This window comes from Phodopus roborovskii, unplaced genomic scaffold (genome assembly GCF_943737965.1).
Source record: "Phodopus roborovskii unplaced genomic scaffold, PHOROB, whole genome shotgun sequence".
In the NCBI taxonomy this organism is placed as follows: domain Eukaryota; kingdom Metazoa; phylum Chordata; class Mammalia; order Rodentia; family Cricetidae; genus Phodopus; species Phodopus roborovskii.
In genome coordinates, this window is record NW_026126511.1 from 50404065 (window position 1) to 50422457 (window position 18393).

At 36.1% G+C, this 18393-nt stretch overlaps 1 protein-coding gene across 2 annotated transcripts in view; it reads left to right on the forward strand.

The window, feature by feature from the left end:
- Positions 1-18393, forward strand: part of Ints6 (integrator complex subunit 6) — a 67893-nt gene that overhangs the window by 32833 nt on the left and 16667 nt on the right. For both annotated transcript variants that reach the window (XM_051195551.1, XM_051195552.1), the window contains exons 5-7: positions 11761-11944; positions 12768-12893; positions 14436-14590. In XM_051195551.1, the coding sequence (XP_051051508.1) occupies positions 11761-11944; positions 12768-12893; positions 14436-14590 (465 nt within the window). The remainder of the gene's footprint in view (positions 1-11760; positions 11945-12767; positions 12894-14435; positions 14591-18393) is intronic.

The window sequence follows — 18393 nt, forward strand, 5'->3', positions numbered from 1 at the left end:
TTGCTTGATATGTGAGGTAGGGGTGTGTGTGTGCGCGTGCGTGCGTGCGTGCGTGAGTGTGCATATGGTGGTGAGACTGGAACGTGGAGCTCTGATTCAGTTAAATTTCCTGTCCAGAAAACTCCATGAATCTTCCTGTGTCTGTCTCTCCAGCATTGGGATATAGGTACATTCTGCTATGCTTGACATTTTATTTGGACTCTGGGGAGCCAAACTCAGGTCCTCATGCTTGCAGGGCAAGCACTTTATTAACAGAGCCATTGTTGAGAGAGAGAGAGAGAATGAGAGAGAGAAAGAGAGAATTTGAGGTGAAGTTTTCATAATAAAATTAATCATTTTGAAATAAATAATATTCCTTGGCATTTTTATATATAGATGTAAATACACACACACATTTTTATTTCTGGGTATGGAACCCTGGGCTTCCATGTGAGTTCTTAGCAAATTCTATGCCACTGAGCTGTAAGCCTTGCCTATATCCCATTTTTTCTACTTTTTTTTTTTTTTTTAGACTTGTGCTTGGCATCATGAAATGCATAAATCCTAGGATAATGTACCTTGACCAGATAATTTTCAGTTTGGTATCCCTGCATTTGGATTTGCTGTTGTTAGAAATAGTACCAAGGATTGAGGTTATTGGAAAGTAAAGCATTAGGGAATATAGGTTGAGGATCTTTGCTCACGATAGATAATATGAAATCCAGTAAACAAAAGGCCCAATAGAAGAGAGGTGTCTGGGAAGGAGGAAACTGAAGTCAATCTGTAAGGGCCTAATACATCATAGCTTCTTGTCTTTCTCTGATGTGTTTTGAATTAAAGACCTAACTAAGGCAGTATTAGCTTTGAGATTAGCTTTGAGAAACACTGAAGACATTAAATTCCCTTTTGAAAAATTTGTCTTTATTACCTAAGTAAATCTGAGAAATTGGGACTAGAGTCACTCACTTTCTAATTTGTAAGTTACATAAACAGTTACATTATTAGGATATAGAAATTCTTGCCCTTTCTACAGCAGCTCAATGCCTTGTTTGCTTTTTGAGACAGGGTCTTATCCTAGGTCAGCTTTCCTTCCTTTACCTCCCAAGTGCTTGGATTACAGGCATGTATTATACGCTCATACAGTTTTTGATTGCATAGTTTATGCAGTCAATAGATCAACAAATTCTATCTAGTTCAGTGGTTTTCAGCCTGTGGGTCTCAACCAGATGAGTCACATACGAGATCCTTCATGTCAGATATTTACATTACAGGCAGTAACAGTAAAATTATAGTTATGGGTCAGCAGTATAAGGGACTGCTGTTAGGGTAGCTGAGAACCACTGCTTGGTTTATTTTTTCAGTTGGTTTAGAGGTCTTAATGGAAAACAGTAACAACAAAAACGGACTTTTAAAGTAGAGTGGTTCTGCTCCATGTTGTATTGGTCTCAATTGCTTCTCTTTGGTGGATAGTTAATGCCAAGTGGGCTTATTTTACAACATATCCTCCAATCAAGGTTTGACTTTCAAGAAAAGCAGCAGACTTTGGAGAGCAGCTGTTTTTTTTTTTTTTTTTTTTTTTTTTTTTTTTATATGAAGGTGACTCCAAGGATAGTCCCTATCAGCATTGTCAAGTAGAGTTTCACAACTATGTTGAGGTTGGGGGTAGAGGTGGGGTGTGATGAGTAGAAGGAGGAAAGAGGTTGATTAGACTTGGGAGAGGAGCTGGAGTCAAAAGAGTAATAAAGAAACTTGAGTGTTCTTTGTTCTCTTATATAATGGCTGTTCAAAGCTTATATTTTTGCCTCAGGCTTAGAATTGGGTCAGGTTTCTCATGCTTAGCAAGGTCAGGTTTCTCATGCTTAGCAAACTGTGTGTGGAGACTATACTCTAGGCTTTGGGCTAATTCTTGATATTGTGTTGGTGTCTGTGTTTCATTCAATACCCCCTCCCCCATTCCTGTTGTCAATAGAGTGACCAAGTTAGAATTTTTTTCTTTCCTAAAAGAGAAAGTAAGTTATATATTAATATAGGTATATCTAGTTCAAATTTAAGTTACTTAGAAAGCACTGGTTGAAGAGTTTATGTTGTTGAAGACCAACATTAGAATTCTGGCTCTTCTAATTAGAGATCTAAGTGTATTTATTCTCTTCGATACAAGATTTAGTGTTGTTACCTTTTGAATAGTATCACAATGACACCTTAAGGATACTTTTGCTATCACTGAACAAAAAGATAAGACATTCTACTTCTTACAGGGGTTTGAAAGTTGTCTTTAACTGTAATCTGTGCTTTCCGAGAGGACTGGGTTTAAGTGGGATGTAGCAGTTAATTTAGTCAGAAGAAATACCTGGGTAAGGGACTTTTTGAGGCCATGGTCTGCATTATTTAGAACCCAGAGCACACTGTTTTTCTAAGTCATGAAAACTTCCAACTTTGTCTAATGTAGGGGCTTTGAATTTACACTTAAATTTGGATCAAGATTGCTAAGTCTTATAAGAAAGTTTACTGATGTCTTGATTGGGAATCCAGTTAAAACTATTGGAGATGGGATTGACATTACTATTTTGTTATTCTGATTCATTATTATTGCTTATTTCTCATATTTTCCACATCTTTAATTTTGCAAACAGCATAGTGTTCAGTGCATGAGCTTGGCACATCTCTCATAAATTAGATTTTTTACTTTAAGTTCTGATTGTGTATTGCTAGTGTAGAAATACATAGTGTGTTTTTGTTGTTGTTCTGAGACCATTATCCTTTGAGCTGCCCAAATTTACTTATTGTATAGTAGCCTATTCTGGAGGTTTTGGGAGTTTGTATGCACAAAGTTGTTTCTAAATACAACTTACAAGCTCTCTCATTTTACTATTTGTCTACCTTTTCTTTCTTCCCTTAATGTACTGGTAAAAATGGTGAGAGTTGACATCCTTGCCTTGTTCATGACTCAGGAGATCAGGTTAGAAATGAGCTAGTCTTTTCCTCTGCTGATACGATGTTAACTGCAGGTTTGTGTTTGCATAGGAGACAGGCAGGTGGTGTATGCCTGTATGCGCTCTCTCTCTCTCTCTCTCTCTCTCTCTCTCTCTCTCTCTCTCTCCCTCCTCTCACCCCTCTCTCTCCTCTCTCTCTCCTCTCTCTCATCTCTCTCCCTCCTTCTCCCTCCCTCCCTCCCTCCCTCCCCTCCCTCCCTCCCTCCCTCCCTCTCTCTCTCTCTCTCTCTCTCTCTCTCTCTCTCTCTCTCTCGCTGTGATTACCAGTAGCACCACCATTCATACCTGACTGTATTACAGGCTGGCACTACTATGCTGCTTACAACTCTTTTGAGGCATTTCTTTATTCACAGTTTGCGGAGATAAAGTTTCTTGTTGGTAACATTTTGTTTTTTAAATTGTGAATAGATGCCGAGTTTTAAGATGATCATATTTTTTGAATTCTTTCAATATGGTTAATTTATTAACTTGAATGTTAAAGCAGTTTATATATTTTATAAATCTGTTTTGTAGGAGAGGGAACATACACAAACGTGGTGATGTAGTTAGGCAATCCTAGTATGAGTTTGTCAGTGTAAGATGCAGCAGGAAACATAATAAGATCACTATATTACAACCTATAAATATTAGATGAGGTTCCAGACATGGGATAGGCATTTAGCACATGCTTTCAAAAACTTGTATCAACTAGGACATATAAATCAATCCATGATGGGAAGGTCTCCTTACCCTGGCCTCCTACCTTTCCAGTGGTAATTATAACATTTATGTTTCTTTATATAATTCCTTTGAAAACAGGATGGGACTAGAAATTACTGATATAAAATTGCAAGTTTTCATGCACAAGAGTAGTACATACACCTATATCTGGTCATAACAGACCAGTACATAGTCTCACTAATGTACAATTAATCGTATTTAATAATACAAAAAAAGGGATAATGAACATTCTTAACCCCTGTAGTCTTTAGTAGAGTCACTGACTTCTGCTGTTGTAGGAAAGAAGCACTCATGATATTAGTGGGTAAGTAGTGGTGTGTTAAGAATGAGATAGACTAGGTTGCAGTAGACTTGTAGACTGTAGTTTGGGGAGCCATGGAGTGTCCTCTGTTCTGTATGGAAAAGAAGAGCAAAAGCTAAAAGGAATTGAGAGGGCTGGGAGGGGGAGAGGAAGGAAGAGAGAGATATATCAGATATTTTGGTTTTTTTTTTTTTTTCAATTCTGAAATCTCAAGATTTGATGATGATTGCAGTTACCATTTAATGCATAACATATCATCTTGAAACTTAACTGGCTTAAAACAATTTATTATTGCTTTGGATTATGTGGGCTGGCTGCGTTCATTTCTGGGCTTTTGGTGCTGCCTAGCAGTTGAAGTACCTGGCTTCTCTTTCCTGAAGTTTCTGTATCTCTATCATTCGGTAATCCAGTTCAAGTTTCTTTACATGGTTTCCATTTCCCACAAGGGTGAAATAAGCTTCTCAAGGATTAGTAAGACTTAGTTCAGAATATTTTGGCTACACTTCTTTTACCAGCAACTAGAAAAGAATAGTTACGAATCAGTGCCACTTGGTTAAGTGGAGTGAATGGACTGGGAGATAACTAAAAGAAAAGTACCTGTGATTTCTTTATATTATCTTCTTTGAGCTTGACCTGAACTAGACTGCTGATTTTCCTGAATGTTAAGCTGTTTGTAAACCACTTTTGATGTCTATTTGGGGGTGGTGGTGCTTGTTTTTATTGTTCTTTTTCCTTTCTATCCCTCTTCCTCTTCCTCCCCTTCTTATCCCACTCCCTCCTCCTCTCCTTCCCTCCTGCTTTCCTCCCTTCTCCCCTCTGCTTCTCTTTCTTCTTGGCCTCCTTCCCTTTCTCTGTCTCTTCTTTTTGATGTCTTAAGGTCCTTACTCCATAATAATCCAGGCTGATCTTGAAGTTATGGTGGCCCTCTTAGCTTTTTGCCTGGGTTATAGGTTTGAGCTGCTATTCTAGGCTTACAGGTGTTCTTAAGGTCTCTAGTCTCTTTGCATTTTCCCCATCTGTCCTAAAGTAGTTTTTATCTCCAGTGTGTGTATGTGCGTTTGTGGGAGCTATTGTCCTTCCTATGCCTTTAATAACTATCTGCACTCTTCATCATCTCCCAATCTTCATGCAGTTGTAAATTTTCAGTAAGCTTTTTATTCTTTACTGTTTCCTGTGAAGCCTTTCTACATTTTCCCTTAGATAATTACTCTTCTGTACCTTATTCATGCTTTTACTCTTGTACATGCTATGGTTATTTACTCATATGATTTTGAGAGTAAGAAATTATAAATGTAACATAACCTGAGTCATGACTTGATTTATGATTTCTTTTTCGTCCAAAAAAGGCCTCACCTGATAACCATTAGACCTTATTACAACTTTGATATTCTGCCAGGCTCATTGGTACTAGACCATGCAGAAACTACAAAAGAAAGTTATGGTTTGGTGTATCAGGTAAAAAAAATTACAAGAAATGATATATGGTCATATTTTTTGTATATCTCAAAGTGAGAATTTATGAGGTTGTGTTCTGTGTGGCTCTAAATGGGATTATGTCTGACATGGTAAATTTTCATTGTGAGTGCTGAAAAGGATGAAATAGCTGCCATGGGATCTGCAAAGCGAATGTTTGTATAGACTCTATCTGTGTTCCCGGTGCTGGATAGGTTTTGTAGTTCATTGCTTTATCCTCTGTGTTTGTGTACATAAAAGTGCTATTTAGATACTAGCTATCTCTACAGGAATAGAAGAACATACATCTGGAGATGGGACTGCCTGGTTTTATGATCCATCACACTTGTTTGTTCTTAAAACTCTGTAGCCCTGGCTGACTGGGAACTCATTTTGTAGACCAGGCTGCTCTTGAGCTCAAGAATGCTGCCTGCCTCTGCCTCCTGATTAAAGATGTTCACCACATGCCCATCTCCGTCACACTTATTTTATGGAAACTATTTGTGTCTGTGTTTGTTTGGTGTTGAGGTAGAGGTAGCAGTTTCTATTGTCAGGATCTTGTTTACAACTCTTACATATTTTCTTCAGAGTTTTATTTGACAAATGTAATGGGCAGAAAGAAAAGAACCAGGTTGTCCTCTTGACCCTCACTAAACTAGTAAGATAGGCAGCCAAGTAAGCAAGGCCATTACACCTCAAGTGTAATTCTGAAAGGACATATAGACAATAGAGTGGGTCAGTAGATCATGCCAGAGAAGGTACAGTGTCCTGTGTGTTTGTGCAGACTGTGGTGTGACCCTCATGTGAAAACAATTTGAGTTACAACCAGGAGATGTCTGCTCAGATGCCAGAGTTAAAGATGGCTAAAAAATAATATACCTACTTTTACTGTTCCCTGACTTCTCTTTATTTAGTTCTTATATTCTGCAATTTAAAATGTAGATAATGTGTAAGAATTCTTGTTATTTGAGATTTTTATACATTTTCCATAAAGAGTGAACCAGCTAAAATAACTCCACCAACATGGCAGCTTACAACCATCTAGAACTCTGGTTTCAGGGCATCTGATATCTTCTGACCTTTGTAGGCATATACTTGGTGCATAGACAACTTACTTATATGTAAGCAAAACACTCACACAGTAATATGAATCTTTAAAAAGAACTTTAACAACTAGTATCTCTACTTTTATTAACTTGGTTTTTAATATCCTGATATGTACTGTCCCATAAACAAACAAACAAACAAATAATTTGAACTTTTAGTTCACTTTTAGCAAGGTCATGGATAATTAGGACCTGAGCCATTGTCAAGTATAATAAGACCATCAGGAATGGGGAGATAAGCCAGTAAAGTGCTTGTTTTGCAAGGGTGAGGACCTGAGTTTGGGCATGGCAGCAAGGCTAACCTGTGGCTGCTGAGGTTGGAGAGCAGCTGGCCAGTTGGGCCAGGCCAAGTCTTTTGTCTCCAGTTCAGAGAGAGGCTGACTGATATAAGAAGCCAGACACATACATTTATCTCACAACACACACACGACAATCAAAATAGGCTATTGGACTTAATAAAGACAAAGCCTGAGCTTGTAATATGATACTGTCATTTGTTTTCAGAGCAGTGTTTGGAAGTTTAGTTTTTTCTAAGAAGCTCAAGGAGTCCCAGGTGAAAGGGGTAATAATGCCATCAAGGGGAAGAAAGTAGACAAGTTTTCCTGACTTTAGATTGAAGTTGTATTTGCTTTTCTGTTGGCCACTAAGAGAATCATGTCTGGACTAATTATGTTACTAAAAGTACCCATTTATAATTAACAATATAGGAAACCTCACTTGTACCCAAGTTAAACTTTGTAAATATAAACAATAATTTCCTTTGTTTGTTTGTCCATTAGACTTGACACTTTGCCATATAGACTTATATAAAGGCCAACAATATGGGAAAAGTAACTGTTATTAAGTCACATGTGTTTTATACAATTTCAAAGATTACAGTCCTTTTTAGATGTTATAAATATAATTGTATAGCAGGGATTGTTTGAGTATATTCCATGAATATGTTTCTGAACATATATATTATGTTCTCTATGTGGAATAACATTATCCCCACTTACTTGTTATAAATATTACATCTAAATCTTAGAAAATAGTGCTCAAAATATACTGCTATAATTGTTCATCAACCATTGTTACTCCCTTTTGAGAATTAGAAGGGGAAGAAACACTGCTGCTCTTTTCTGTTAGCTGGAAGGGTGATTGGGAAGTGTTAAGTCTGTAGCAAGGCAGTGACCCCAATAGTGCATAAGAGACATGTGTGACATGTGTAGACACTGTTTGTGGGTTATAATCACTAGCTTGATTCAGATACCAATTTAAAATTTTTCTTGCTTGTTTTTTGACTTTTTTTTTTTTTTTTTTTTTTTTGAAATAGAGTTTCTCTGTGTAGCCCTGGCTGTCTTGGAACTCACTCTGTAGACCAGGCTGGCTTCAAACTCAGAGATCTATCTGCCCAGTGCTGGGATTAAAGGTGTGAGCCATCACTACCCAACATGAAGTTTCTTTTTTTAAGTAGTTTTTTTTATGAAGTTTCAGTTTTTTTTCATTTGATAAAATTAGGTCTTTTAATGATTCCATAATTAGATTTTAAAATGCAGAATGTTTGTGTGTGTGTGTGTGTGTGTGTGTGTGTGTGTGTGTGTGTGTGTGCATGTGTGTATGTGTTTTCTTTCAGTAATAGTTAGGTTGTATGATCTAGTGTTAAAAGTCATAGACTATGGAGCCAGACTACCTGAACTTCAGTTCTATCTCATCACTTACTAGGTACTTTCCAAAGGCTGCTAAAGTGCTTCTGTACTTTAATTCTTTAAATCTGTATATGGGGATTATAATAGTCCTTGTTTTAACGATTAAGTGACTATTGCATGTGTGGTTTAGAACACTGTGTAGCATATTAATTAACTACTATGAAAGTAGTATTGTTACTCATGGCTATTTATTTATTCCCAGGGCCTCACTCATTAAAGTATACTTGCACTTTAACATTAACTCAATCTCTAGCGGCTGTTTTTGTTTTGTTTGTTTGCTTGTTTGTTTGAGATGGGGTCCCCCTCTGTCTGTCCCCTGATAGTTCAGTTTGAATATTCTTGTACTAAAGTTTCCCAGGATTATACAATATTTTCTTATCAAGTGTTCAAAGTAGAAGTACTGGTTAGTACCATGAAAGTTGCTGGTATTGTGATTTTCCATTTTCTTCTTTCTGCTTGTTAGCTTAATTTAAGCTCATCTGAAAGAGATTTCCTGAAGGGTCATGATTCACTTCCTCATATACCAAGCTTTCTCAGTGTTGGAACCATATTTCATTTCATCTTTAGATCACCCAAACCTAAATTTGCCTTATGTTTATTTGGTAGATACATTAGGAGGAAAAAGAAGGTGAGTGCATTTGTATATACTTCTTAGATAGCTGATTAACAGTTGTGTGACCTTTGGGGTTAGTTATCTAACCTATCTCCTATTTAATTGAAGAATATGTGAAATTTTGTCTTTGGTTTTATAAAAATAATCACATTGTTTTTTTTAAGTCTGGATAACTACCTAAACACCTCATTGGTTTTCACGTTGATTCAATATGTTCCAGTAGTTTTGATAGGAATAAATAGTTTAAATATTTTACCATGTTTACTTAGTTGTGTTCTTTTTGTTGTGGGCTTTAGCATATTGAAGAAAACACTGCAGATATAAGTGTAGCTTTTATTATTTACATAATGCCTTTTTTGTGCCTCTTGTACAGTTTTCTGCTCCATAATGTCATCAGTTGGGAAAAGTAGTTACCTGGAGTTGTTATCAGTTAGGTCATGGTATATCTAAAAATTTACCAAATTGTACATTCATACATTCTTTTGTAAAGTAGGTATGTTTTAAAAAGTACTATGTTGGATCCTTGAGACTTGGATTACTCCTTTAGTTTTTTTTTTTTTTTTTTTTTTTTCTAATATTTATTTACTATGTATAGAGTTCTGCCTGCATGTGTCTCTGCAGGCCAGAAGAGGGCACCAGATCTCATTATAGATGATTGTGAGTCACTATGTGGTTGCTGGGAATTGACTCAGAACTTCTGGAAGAGTAGCCACTGCTCTTAATTGTTGAGCCATCTCTCCAGCCCCAGATTACTCTTTTTTTTTTTTTTTTTTTTTTTTTAACTGTGATACAAACAAACAATAGATCACAGTTTGTATATTGATTGCCTTATGGCACTTAGCTGTAGGTGGTCTTTCAATTTGTTTGTATTTTTCAGATAACACCATTGTATGAGAGTTTGAGGTAATTGAACCTAGTGTCTCATGAATGCTAAATGCCACTGATTTATACACACTAATATTCTTTGTCTGAACTTTTGTGAAAATGAGGATGTCTCTGTGTGGTGGAATTTCTGTAGTCTGTGCTTATATTCAACTCTGCCAAATGATGTCATTGTCCTCCAGATGGCCAGATATTTACCAGCTCACCAGCAGTGTGGGGGCATGCTTTGTGTTACTACTTCTGCTGATCTTATGAATATGAAATAGCATTCCTTGATATTTCCATTTGTATTATTTGGTAACTAGTATTCTTGATCCTTTTTATGCATACTGTTAGCCACTTGAATTTCTACATGAGTACTTTTCCATTTTTTTAATTTTAGAAAGTATCATTTTCATTGCATATTTTTGTGATGATCAGTTTTGTTTTTCTTGATTTTATGTGCAGCTGTTTTTAATTCTCAAAGTCTATATAGTCATGAAGAATCTTCCCTTTAGTGACTATGATAACTAGGATTTCAGCTACTTTATGTTGGATAATGCAGTTTTCTCAGATTTTTTTCCCCTGTTCCTGTTGGCCAGCCATTACTTTTCCTTATTTTACTCAAAGATTCTCAGGCCCTGGCAGATGAGAAGTTGATGATACTCAGAGGAATGAATAAGAAATGTCACTACATTAGTGAAAAGTGGACAGTTTTATAAAATTGAAGTAATCATGTGTAAAATGCCTGAAGATATTCTCATGAGCCTATCTTTTTTTCTTAGAAGTACATTTTAGACTTGCCATTGTACAGCTAAATACCAGTTGTTTGATGTTGTCAGTGCTGCAGATGCTTATCATTGCATGTGATGAGTATTTGAGGTTGGGGTTACAGCCCTTTCTGGCCCTGAATGCTTAATAATTTGAAAACTTCTTCATCCAGTGTCTTTGGTTAGAGATTTTAGAAGTAAATCTGTTTATTTATGTATTCCTGTGTGAAATTTCTCACCTTGATTTTTGAAATGGATTAAATTAAGGTCTTCTGTCAGTTCTGTCCTGATTTAAGACTTGAGTGTCTATATTGGCTTAACAATCCCTTAAAAAGCTTGATTTCTATTCTAGGAAGTGTACTTCTTGTGTTATTGTACACTGCCAGTACTTTATATCCAAGTATTCATACTAGTTTTTAAGATTTATTCTAAAAATCATGTTTTTTATGTTAATACATAATAATTTATTTATATGGGTGTTTTTCTTGCATATATATCTGTACACCATGTACATGCCTCAGTGTTCTTGAAAACCAGAAGGATCCCTGTGAGTTACAAATAGTTGTGAGCTGCCATGTGGTTTCTAGGACTCAAATCCAGGTCCTCTTAAAGAGCAACCAGTACTTGTAACCTCTGAGCCATCTCTCTTGCCCCCTTAAGGTTTATTCTTGGCTTTTAATTTCATGTCTGTGTGTCTGTGTCTTTGTCTGCACGTGTCCACACGCATGTGAGTGTGCTCAAAGAGGCCAGAGGTATTGGATTTCCTTAATCTGGAATGAGAAGTAGTTGTGAGCACTCTCTGATAAGGAGGCTGGGAATCAAATGTGGGTCCTCTGCTGAGCCATTACAGTAACACAGATTTTATCTTTCAATTTAAGATCTTTATAGTGAAGTGGTATATGTTATTAGATATGTCTAAAGCTTTTACTTCTGTTATTTTAAGAGTGATAAGAGAGCATGTGGTTTGGATTCGTTTTTAAAATTGATTTAAAAAATAGTGTGGGTTGCTGGAGAAATGGCTCATAGGTTAAAGAGCACTGGCTGCTCTTCTTCCATAGTACTGAGGTTGAATTTCCAGCACCCATGGGACAGTTTGTAATCATCTCTAACAACAGTTCTAGAGGATCTAATGCCCTTCCTGGTTTCCATGAGCACCAGGTACTCACATGATAAACAGGCATGTATACATACAAGCAAAACACCTATACATAAAAGAAAATCTTTAAAAATTAAAATAAAAAAACAGTGGAAATTTTACTATATTTCTTCATTATTTTCAGCTCCATTTACCTCTTAATTCTCCTTTGCCTGGAAGTGAATTGACCAAGGAACCTTTTCGCTGGGATCAGAGACTATTTGCTTTAGTACTGCGGTTGCCTGGCACTGTGTCAGTAGAATCAGAACAGTTGACAGGTGTGCCTTTGGATGATTCTGCTATCACACCAATGTGTGAAGTGACTGGAGGTAAGTTTTGTTTTGTTTTGTTTTTTTTTTTTGTTTGTTTGTTTGTTTTGCTGGAGCTTAAAACAGTTTATCTGCATGGGCTAAAATGTACATTTCAAAATTTGCATGTTTAATTTTGTCTAACAACATTGATAGACCTGTAGTTTTAAAATTGTATGTGTTGGTGATGGTGTATGATCTTGACACGTTAATAGTTGTAGTTACTGTTAGATTTCATAGATAATAATATTTTATACTTAGATAGCAGATAGAGGTATTTGAAGTTGTTAGACAAGTTGTCTACAAAGATCACCAGTGATTTAGTCAGCATGATGGTGTATACCTTTAATCTTAACACTGAGGAGACATAGGTAGTTGGAGCTCTGAGTTCCTGACCAGCCAGGGCTAACTACATAATGATTTCCTGTCTTAGAATAGAAATAAGTACTTTTTCTGCCTTATTCTATGTAATGTTCCTCTTATGATTTTGTTTATTCTTCTTAAATGGAAAATACCTACCTTTACATTGAATTAACCAACCTTCCTTCCCTCTCTTCTTCCCTCCCTCCCTCCCTCTCTTTTTTCTGTCTTCCTCCCTCATTCACTCTCTCCCTCCTCTCTCTCTGTCTCTCTCCTTTCTTATTTTTTTTTGAGACAGAGTTTCTCTGTGTAGCCCTGGCAGTCTTGGAACTTATTTTATAGACCAGGCTGGCCTTAAACTCAAAGAGATCCACCTGTCTCTGCCTCATGAGTTCTGGGATTAGTTGTCAGAAACCCTACTGTAGTTCTTCCAGGAAGTGGACTTGTTACAACTAACTAGTTTACTTCATTCTTTTTTTCTCAGGCCGCTCATACTCTGTGTGCTCTCCAAGAATGCTTAATCAGTGTCTGGAATCCTTGGTGCAGAAAGTACAAAGTGGGGTGGTAATAAACTTTGAAAAGGCAGGACCAGATCCTTCCCCTGTAGAAGGTATTGTATTTTTCTTACAGTGATTCTGAGTTTGATTTAGTGAATTAATTGAAGTAGACACCTCCCCCAGAGTGAGAGTGAGAGAGAGAGAGAGAGAGAGAGAGAGAATGAGAATGTGTGTTTTGGCCTTAAAGATCAATAAATCCAGGTGGGTATGGTGGGGCACAATTTAAATCTAAGCATCTGGGAGTTCAAGGCCAGCAGGACAGCCAGGGCTACATAGAGACATCAAAATAAAAGAAAATTTAAAGATTAGCAAAGGCAGTTGTTATGGGTACACAATTGCTATTGGTACAGAAAGGAAGATAACAAGAATATTAGTATAAACTGGTTGTTTAGGAGCATCACCTTTTTAAATAATAGGTTGTTGTCTCAAGTTTTAGGGAACCAAACACCCTTTTAACTGTCTATAGATAGAACAAACTCATATTTCCTTTTTACTTTTAGATCATTGACTTTAGTATATTTGCCTTTCCTATGCTTGGCATTTCTCTATTCAACCTGAGATCCTTATTCAGTTCTTTAGCTACTGTTGCTCTAAGCATAAGGGCAAAATGGTTTGTGTGGGCACCAAAATGAGAAGCCAGCCTTTGCTGTTGAGGTTGGTTCTTTTAAATATCCAGGTCTGTTCCACCTGACTTTCTTCTCAGCTTGGTATCCATAAACTGTATATAATAGCCAGTGGATTTGAGGGCTTCCATAGATTCCCTGACAGTTATGCATAACTTCAGAGTATCAGTGACAATTTGCCAAGGTAGTACTTGGCTAGAGGATGATTGAGAAAAGAAAAAGGCCATGGAGTGAGTTAATTAGAACACTCAGAGGTACAGAGAGAGACCAGATGACAGGAAGATTATAGTGAATCATTTTGTCAAGTTTATTTAACAAAAAAATTTTAAAGGTTATTAGAATGTATTTTAATATTTGGTTTAGGCCTAAGTCTAAGCTGAGTAAAATGTTTATTGAATTAGTTCAGAGAATTTTTGTTTTGCTAGAATTATTCTAGATTGAAGGCAACTTAGCTAGTTTTTCTTTGCCATGGTTAGCCTTTAATTCTAAGGTTGTTTTACCTTTTAATTGTGTGTGGTGGATTCAATCCAGGGTACTGTCTTATGATTGATAAGTGATTCACCATTAGCAGTACTTTGATGCTGTTTACTGTGTGTCTGGCACTGTTTTGACAGTGGATGTACAGAGATAAAGAATACATAGTGAGTGCTTGCCTTTATCCTCTATTAGGGAAATCATGTAATTCATTAAATTTACTATGATGTTTGTTTTACATATTCTGATTGGGTGAGCAAAAGATAAAAATTCTGGGCTGATGAATTCACATTTGAAATGGGAAGATTTAATAGCAAGTGAACTGCAGTCTAGTTTAATTGTTAGGCAGTCATGATATTCTCCCACTTAAGAAATAGAGGAAAGTTCATAAGTCAGCAGACACTAGAATATTTCTTAATGAGTATTAATGGATGTAATTTAACTTTTTTTTTTTGTCCTTTAATGTTGTGTTTTCTTTATTCTAACTTTTTACTATAGATGGGCAGCCAGATATATCAAGACCTTTTGGATCTCAGCCTTGGCATAGCTGTCACAAACTAATATATGTCAGACCAAATCCTAAAACCGGGGTTCCTATAGGACACTGGCCTGTTCCAGAGTCTTTTTGGCCAGATCAGAATTCTCCAACACTAGTAAGTACCAGAGAGACCACAACTACTTGATGATAACCATTTAGATGGTCATAACCCTAGATGACTTGTTTTGTGGAGCTCCTTGTTTTTGAGAGAAGGTCCTGCATGCTGCTGAGGCCCTCTTGTGCTAACTGTGTAGCACAGGCTGGCTTGAAGCATAATGTGTTTTTTTAAAGTCCAGTTGTTATTTAAAGGAGTGGTTTCTTATAGAAGTCAGACATATATAAAATGCTATGAGCCATTATTTGCTTCCACATTTGGTGCTATGAACCAAGAGGAAAAAGGTATCTTGTTTCTTTTGGAATTTAATACTATCTGACTTTTTGTTATTTGGATACTGAAGTGTAAATGTAGTAAGATTTTCTTATTTGGATTTTTTTTTTTTTTTTGGTTGTTGTTTTGTTTTCTTTTGAGACAGGATTTCTTTATGTGTCTTTGGCTGTCCTAGAACTAGCTCACAGAGATAGTTGCCCTAGAACTCACAGAGATCAGCCTTCCTCTGCCTCTCCCAAGTGCTGGGAATAAAGGTGTGCCCCACCACCGTCTTTATTTGGATTTTAATTGTGATGTAGCATGAGGATTTACCCTTGGTGCAATTTAAATTTAAATGAAGATTTAGAACACTTGGATAGTTCACCTGTAATCTTTTTGGTCATACTCTTGAAGTCATGATCACTTGTACACCTTTAGTTGTGTTCAATATTGCAACTTGAAAGTTTAACGTGTAGGGATTTTTCTGGTTTTGCCTACATGAATTGTTTTATAAATATTGATGATTGTTAAGTGATCATGGCACATTATTAGTATTCTTTATGATAGTATACATTTAAAAATATAAATTATTTATTAATCATTATAATTAATTTTACAAATTGTTATATAATACTTTATAGAGTAAATGTAAAGTCATAATTAAAAATTACACAAAATCATATCTATTCAGAATTGCTTAATCTATTTTTTCAGATTAGTGTTCTTTTTTAGTAGTATCTAAAAAATCTTGTTTATTCTTTCTTCTTTTCCTTATTAAATGTATTAAATTTTTGATTTGCCTTTATGAACAAGTTTTTCATTTCTTTGACTTTTTTTTACTTTTTCTAATTTTTTTAATTTCATATTTTTATGAAGTATCATCTTAGTTATTAATGCTGTCATATTAATGACTGCATTATCTAGTATTTCATGGAAAGTGAAAAAAAAATGGAAGTTTAAAAAAAAAGAACAAGATGTATTTAGAGGAGGGGAGAGGTAGCTGGAATACTCTTAAATAAACCAAATTACTTGGGGCTTAAAATACCAGATTAGGGTATGTGAGGTTTCCCTGGTCAGGGTCAGAGTGCATTTGAAGTTGTTTTTAAGGAGTTGCCACTTCAGGAAAGTAACTTGGTTTTTATTTGGAGCAAGTTAGAAAGTGAGTTGGAAGGGCAGTTTACCTGCTGGGCCAGTAATACGGTTTATTTAAGAGGTGCTATTTTTCTTTTCTTTTTTTACTAAAATGATAAAAGAGAATCATGAGAAATAATACTGAAAAGAGCTCTTTAAAATTTGTTAACCAAAGGCTATTAGCAGGGGAACGACATTCCTACAAATTACAATTTCCAAATAACTATTGTTACAGAAGTTAAAAGTGATTCCCCACTAACTGTGGGCCTCTGGATCATCTCTCTTGTCTTCTTAGGTTGTTTTGGGGAGTTAAATGTAAATATGTAAGAGAATTTTCTGTACCTTAATATAGAGGATCCTCTTGGAAAAGGAAAGAGAAATTTTAAAGACCATTTGAAAGATAGTAGACAAACTGTTAAAATAGTTAAACTCTTCATTTAAAGTTAAAATATTTGGGTAAAATATCCCACCTCATCTGAAAATATGTTTAAACAAAATGCAGCAAGGGAAGAGTACATTGAGCATCTTGAACACTTCCGGCTTAGGGCAGATCTTAGGAATGTGTACTGGACAGCACAGTTTGCTGACTGCAATGGAGGGTAGGACAAAATGACAGGAAACGGGACTTAACTGCTTGGTTGGTGTGTATTTGGAGTATGTATTGGGAATGGGTACTAGAAAACTCCCCGAGCAACTTACTCATGCTCGGAATTTATTTGTTTGTTTGTTTGTTTGTTTTGTTTTGTTTTATTCGAGACATGGGCACGGTTTCTCTGTATTGCTTTGGAGCCTGTCCTGGAACTTGCTCTGCAGACCAGGCTATCCTTGAACTCAGAGATCTGCCTGCCTCTGCCTCCTGAGTGCTGGGACTAAAGGCGTGCACCACTAACGCCCAACTTGAAATTTAGTTTTAAAGGAGAAAACGAAGAATGAAACACAGGAGCATGAAAAATGATGTGCAACTGCACGTGGACAGCATGGTTGGAGCATGGAGTCTGACTGTAGGACATGACTGAGGAATGCCTTAGAGACCAAAGCAGTGAGGCTTTTATTTGAGGAATTAAAGGAGCTTGGGACCTCCCCACCCCTCTTTTTTTGTGTGTGTGTTTGGCTACTACTTGTATTTTATAATTTTAGGTGGGGAACTACATAAAATGACAACAGGGTTATTGGAGTGGACTAACTAGTCAGGGAGTCTAATTAAAAAGCAATTGTATAGTCTAATTGGAGAAACTGAAGATTTGAACTGAAGTGGTAAGAAAGATTAGTTGCTAAAGTTGGGGATTTCATATTGTCAAAAAGGTGGGAGCAGCTAGCACTGAACATGAATCCTGTTTGTGTTCTGGTGGTTCCTTAGAATTGCACTGTTATTTTATTTATCTATTCTTTGACAGGTAAAATGGCAAGGTTATTAGAAGAACACTTGTGGTTTGGAGAGAAATAAATTAGGTACAGTGTATCTGAAGGCTGTGTAAGAGTCAGAATATGTCTAGTAGACAACTGTAGACATACTGGAAATGAAATAATTTTGATCCTTGAATGTAGATTTGGGAGCCACCAGACTATAGACAGTTCTGAAGCCAACTGAGTCCTTTCTGGCAATGAAATCTCAAATTACAGCTCATATAGTTTTCCTAACTGGTGAGGTTTTTATGAAGAGGGCTATAAGAAGATAAGAGATAAAAAAGTTAGTAACATGTCTTTTTGTTTGTTTGTCTTGTTTTTTTGGTTGTTGTTGTTGTTTTGTTTTTCGAGACAGGGTTTCTCTGTGTAGCTTTGGGGCCTATCCTGGCACTTGCTTTGTAGACCAGGCGTGTGCCATCACCGCCTGGCTAAGTATCATGTCTTTTTTAAGTGTTAAGTTTTTTTATGCCTCTAGGACAGGGATCTTTACAATAAGGTGTTCGGTGCCTTAGGAATGAATATACGAAAGATTCCATGCCAGAGGAATCCATTGGGGGAATACTTATAAATAAGTTTTATATTTTTATTATATGTACATTCTATTATGTATGTCTCTGGCAGTAGTTTATAAATAGTGTTTTGATATTATGTATTCAGAAATTAATCAAGGAATGATTAATTTGGAAGTTACTATTTGTATAAGTAGTTGTTGGAAGTTACTACTCTCTTTAAGTAATTGCCACAAATGAAGACTTGTACATTTCTTCTTTTGGGTGTAAAAATAGTGAATGCCTTTTAGTTCTAAATTAGTTGAATGCTTTTATTCTAAATTTAAATTTTGCATTTTTATAAATTTGATTACAATATGGACTTTCATTTGCAGGTTTTGATGTCCCCCTCCCGGAGATATTACATAATTTGATCATTAGTTTGTTTTTCCAGCTTAATGATATTTATTTCTAGTAAATCAAACTTACAAAACTGAGGAAGTAAACTTTGATAAGAGAAAGGTACTT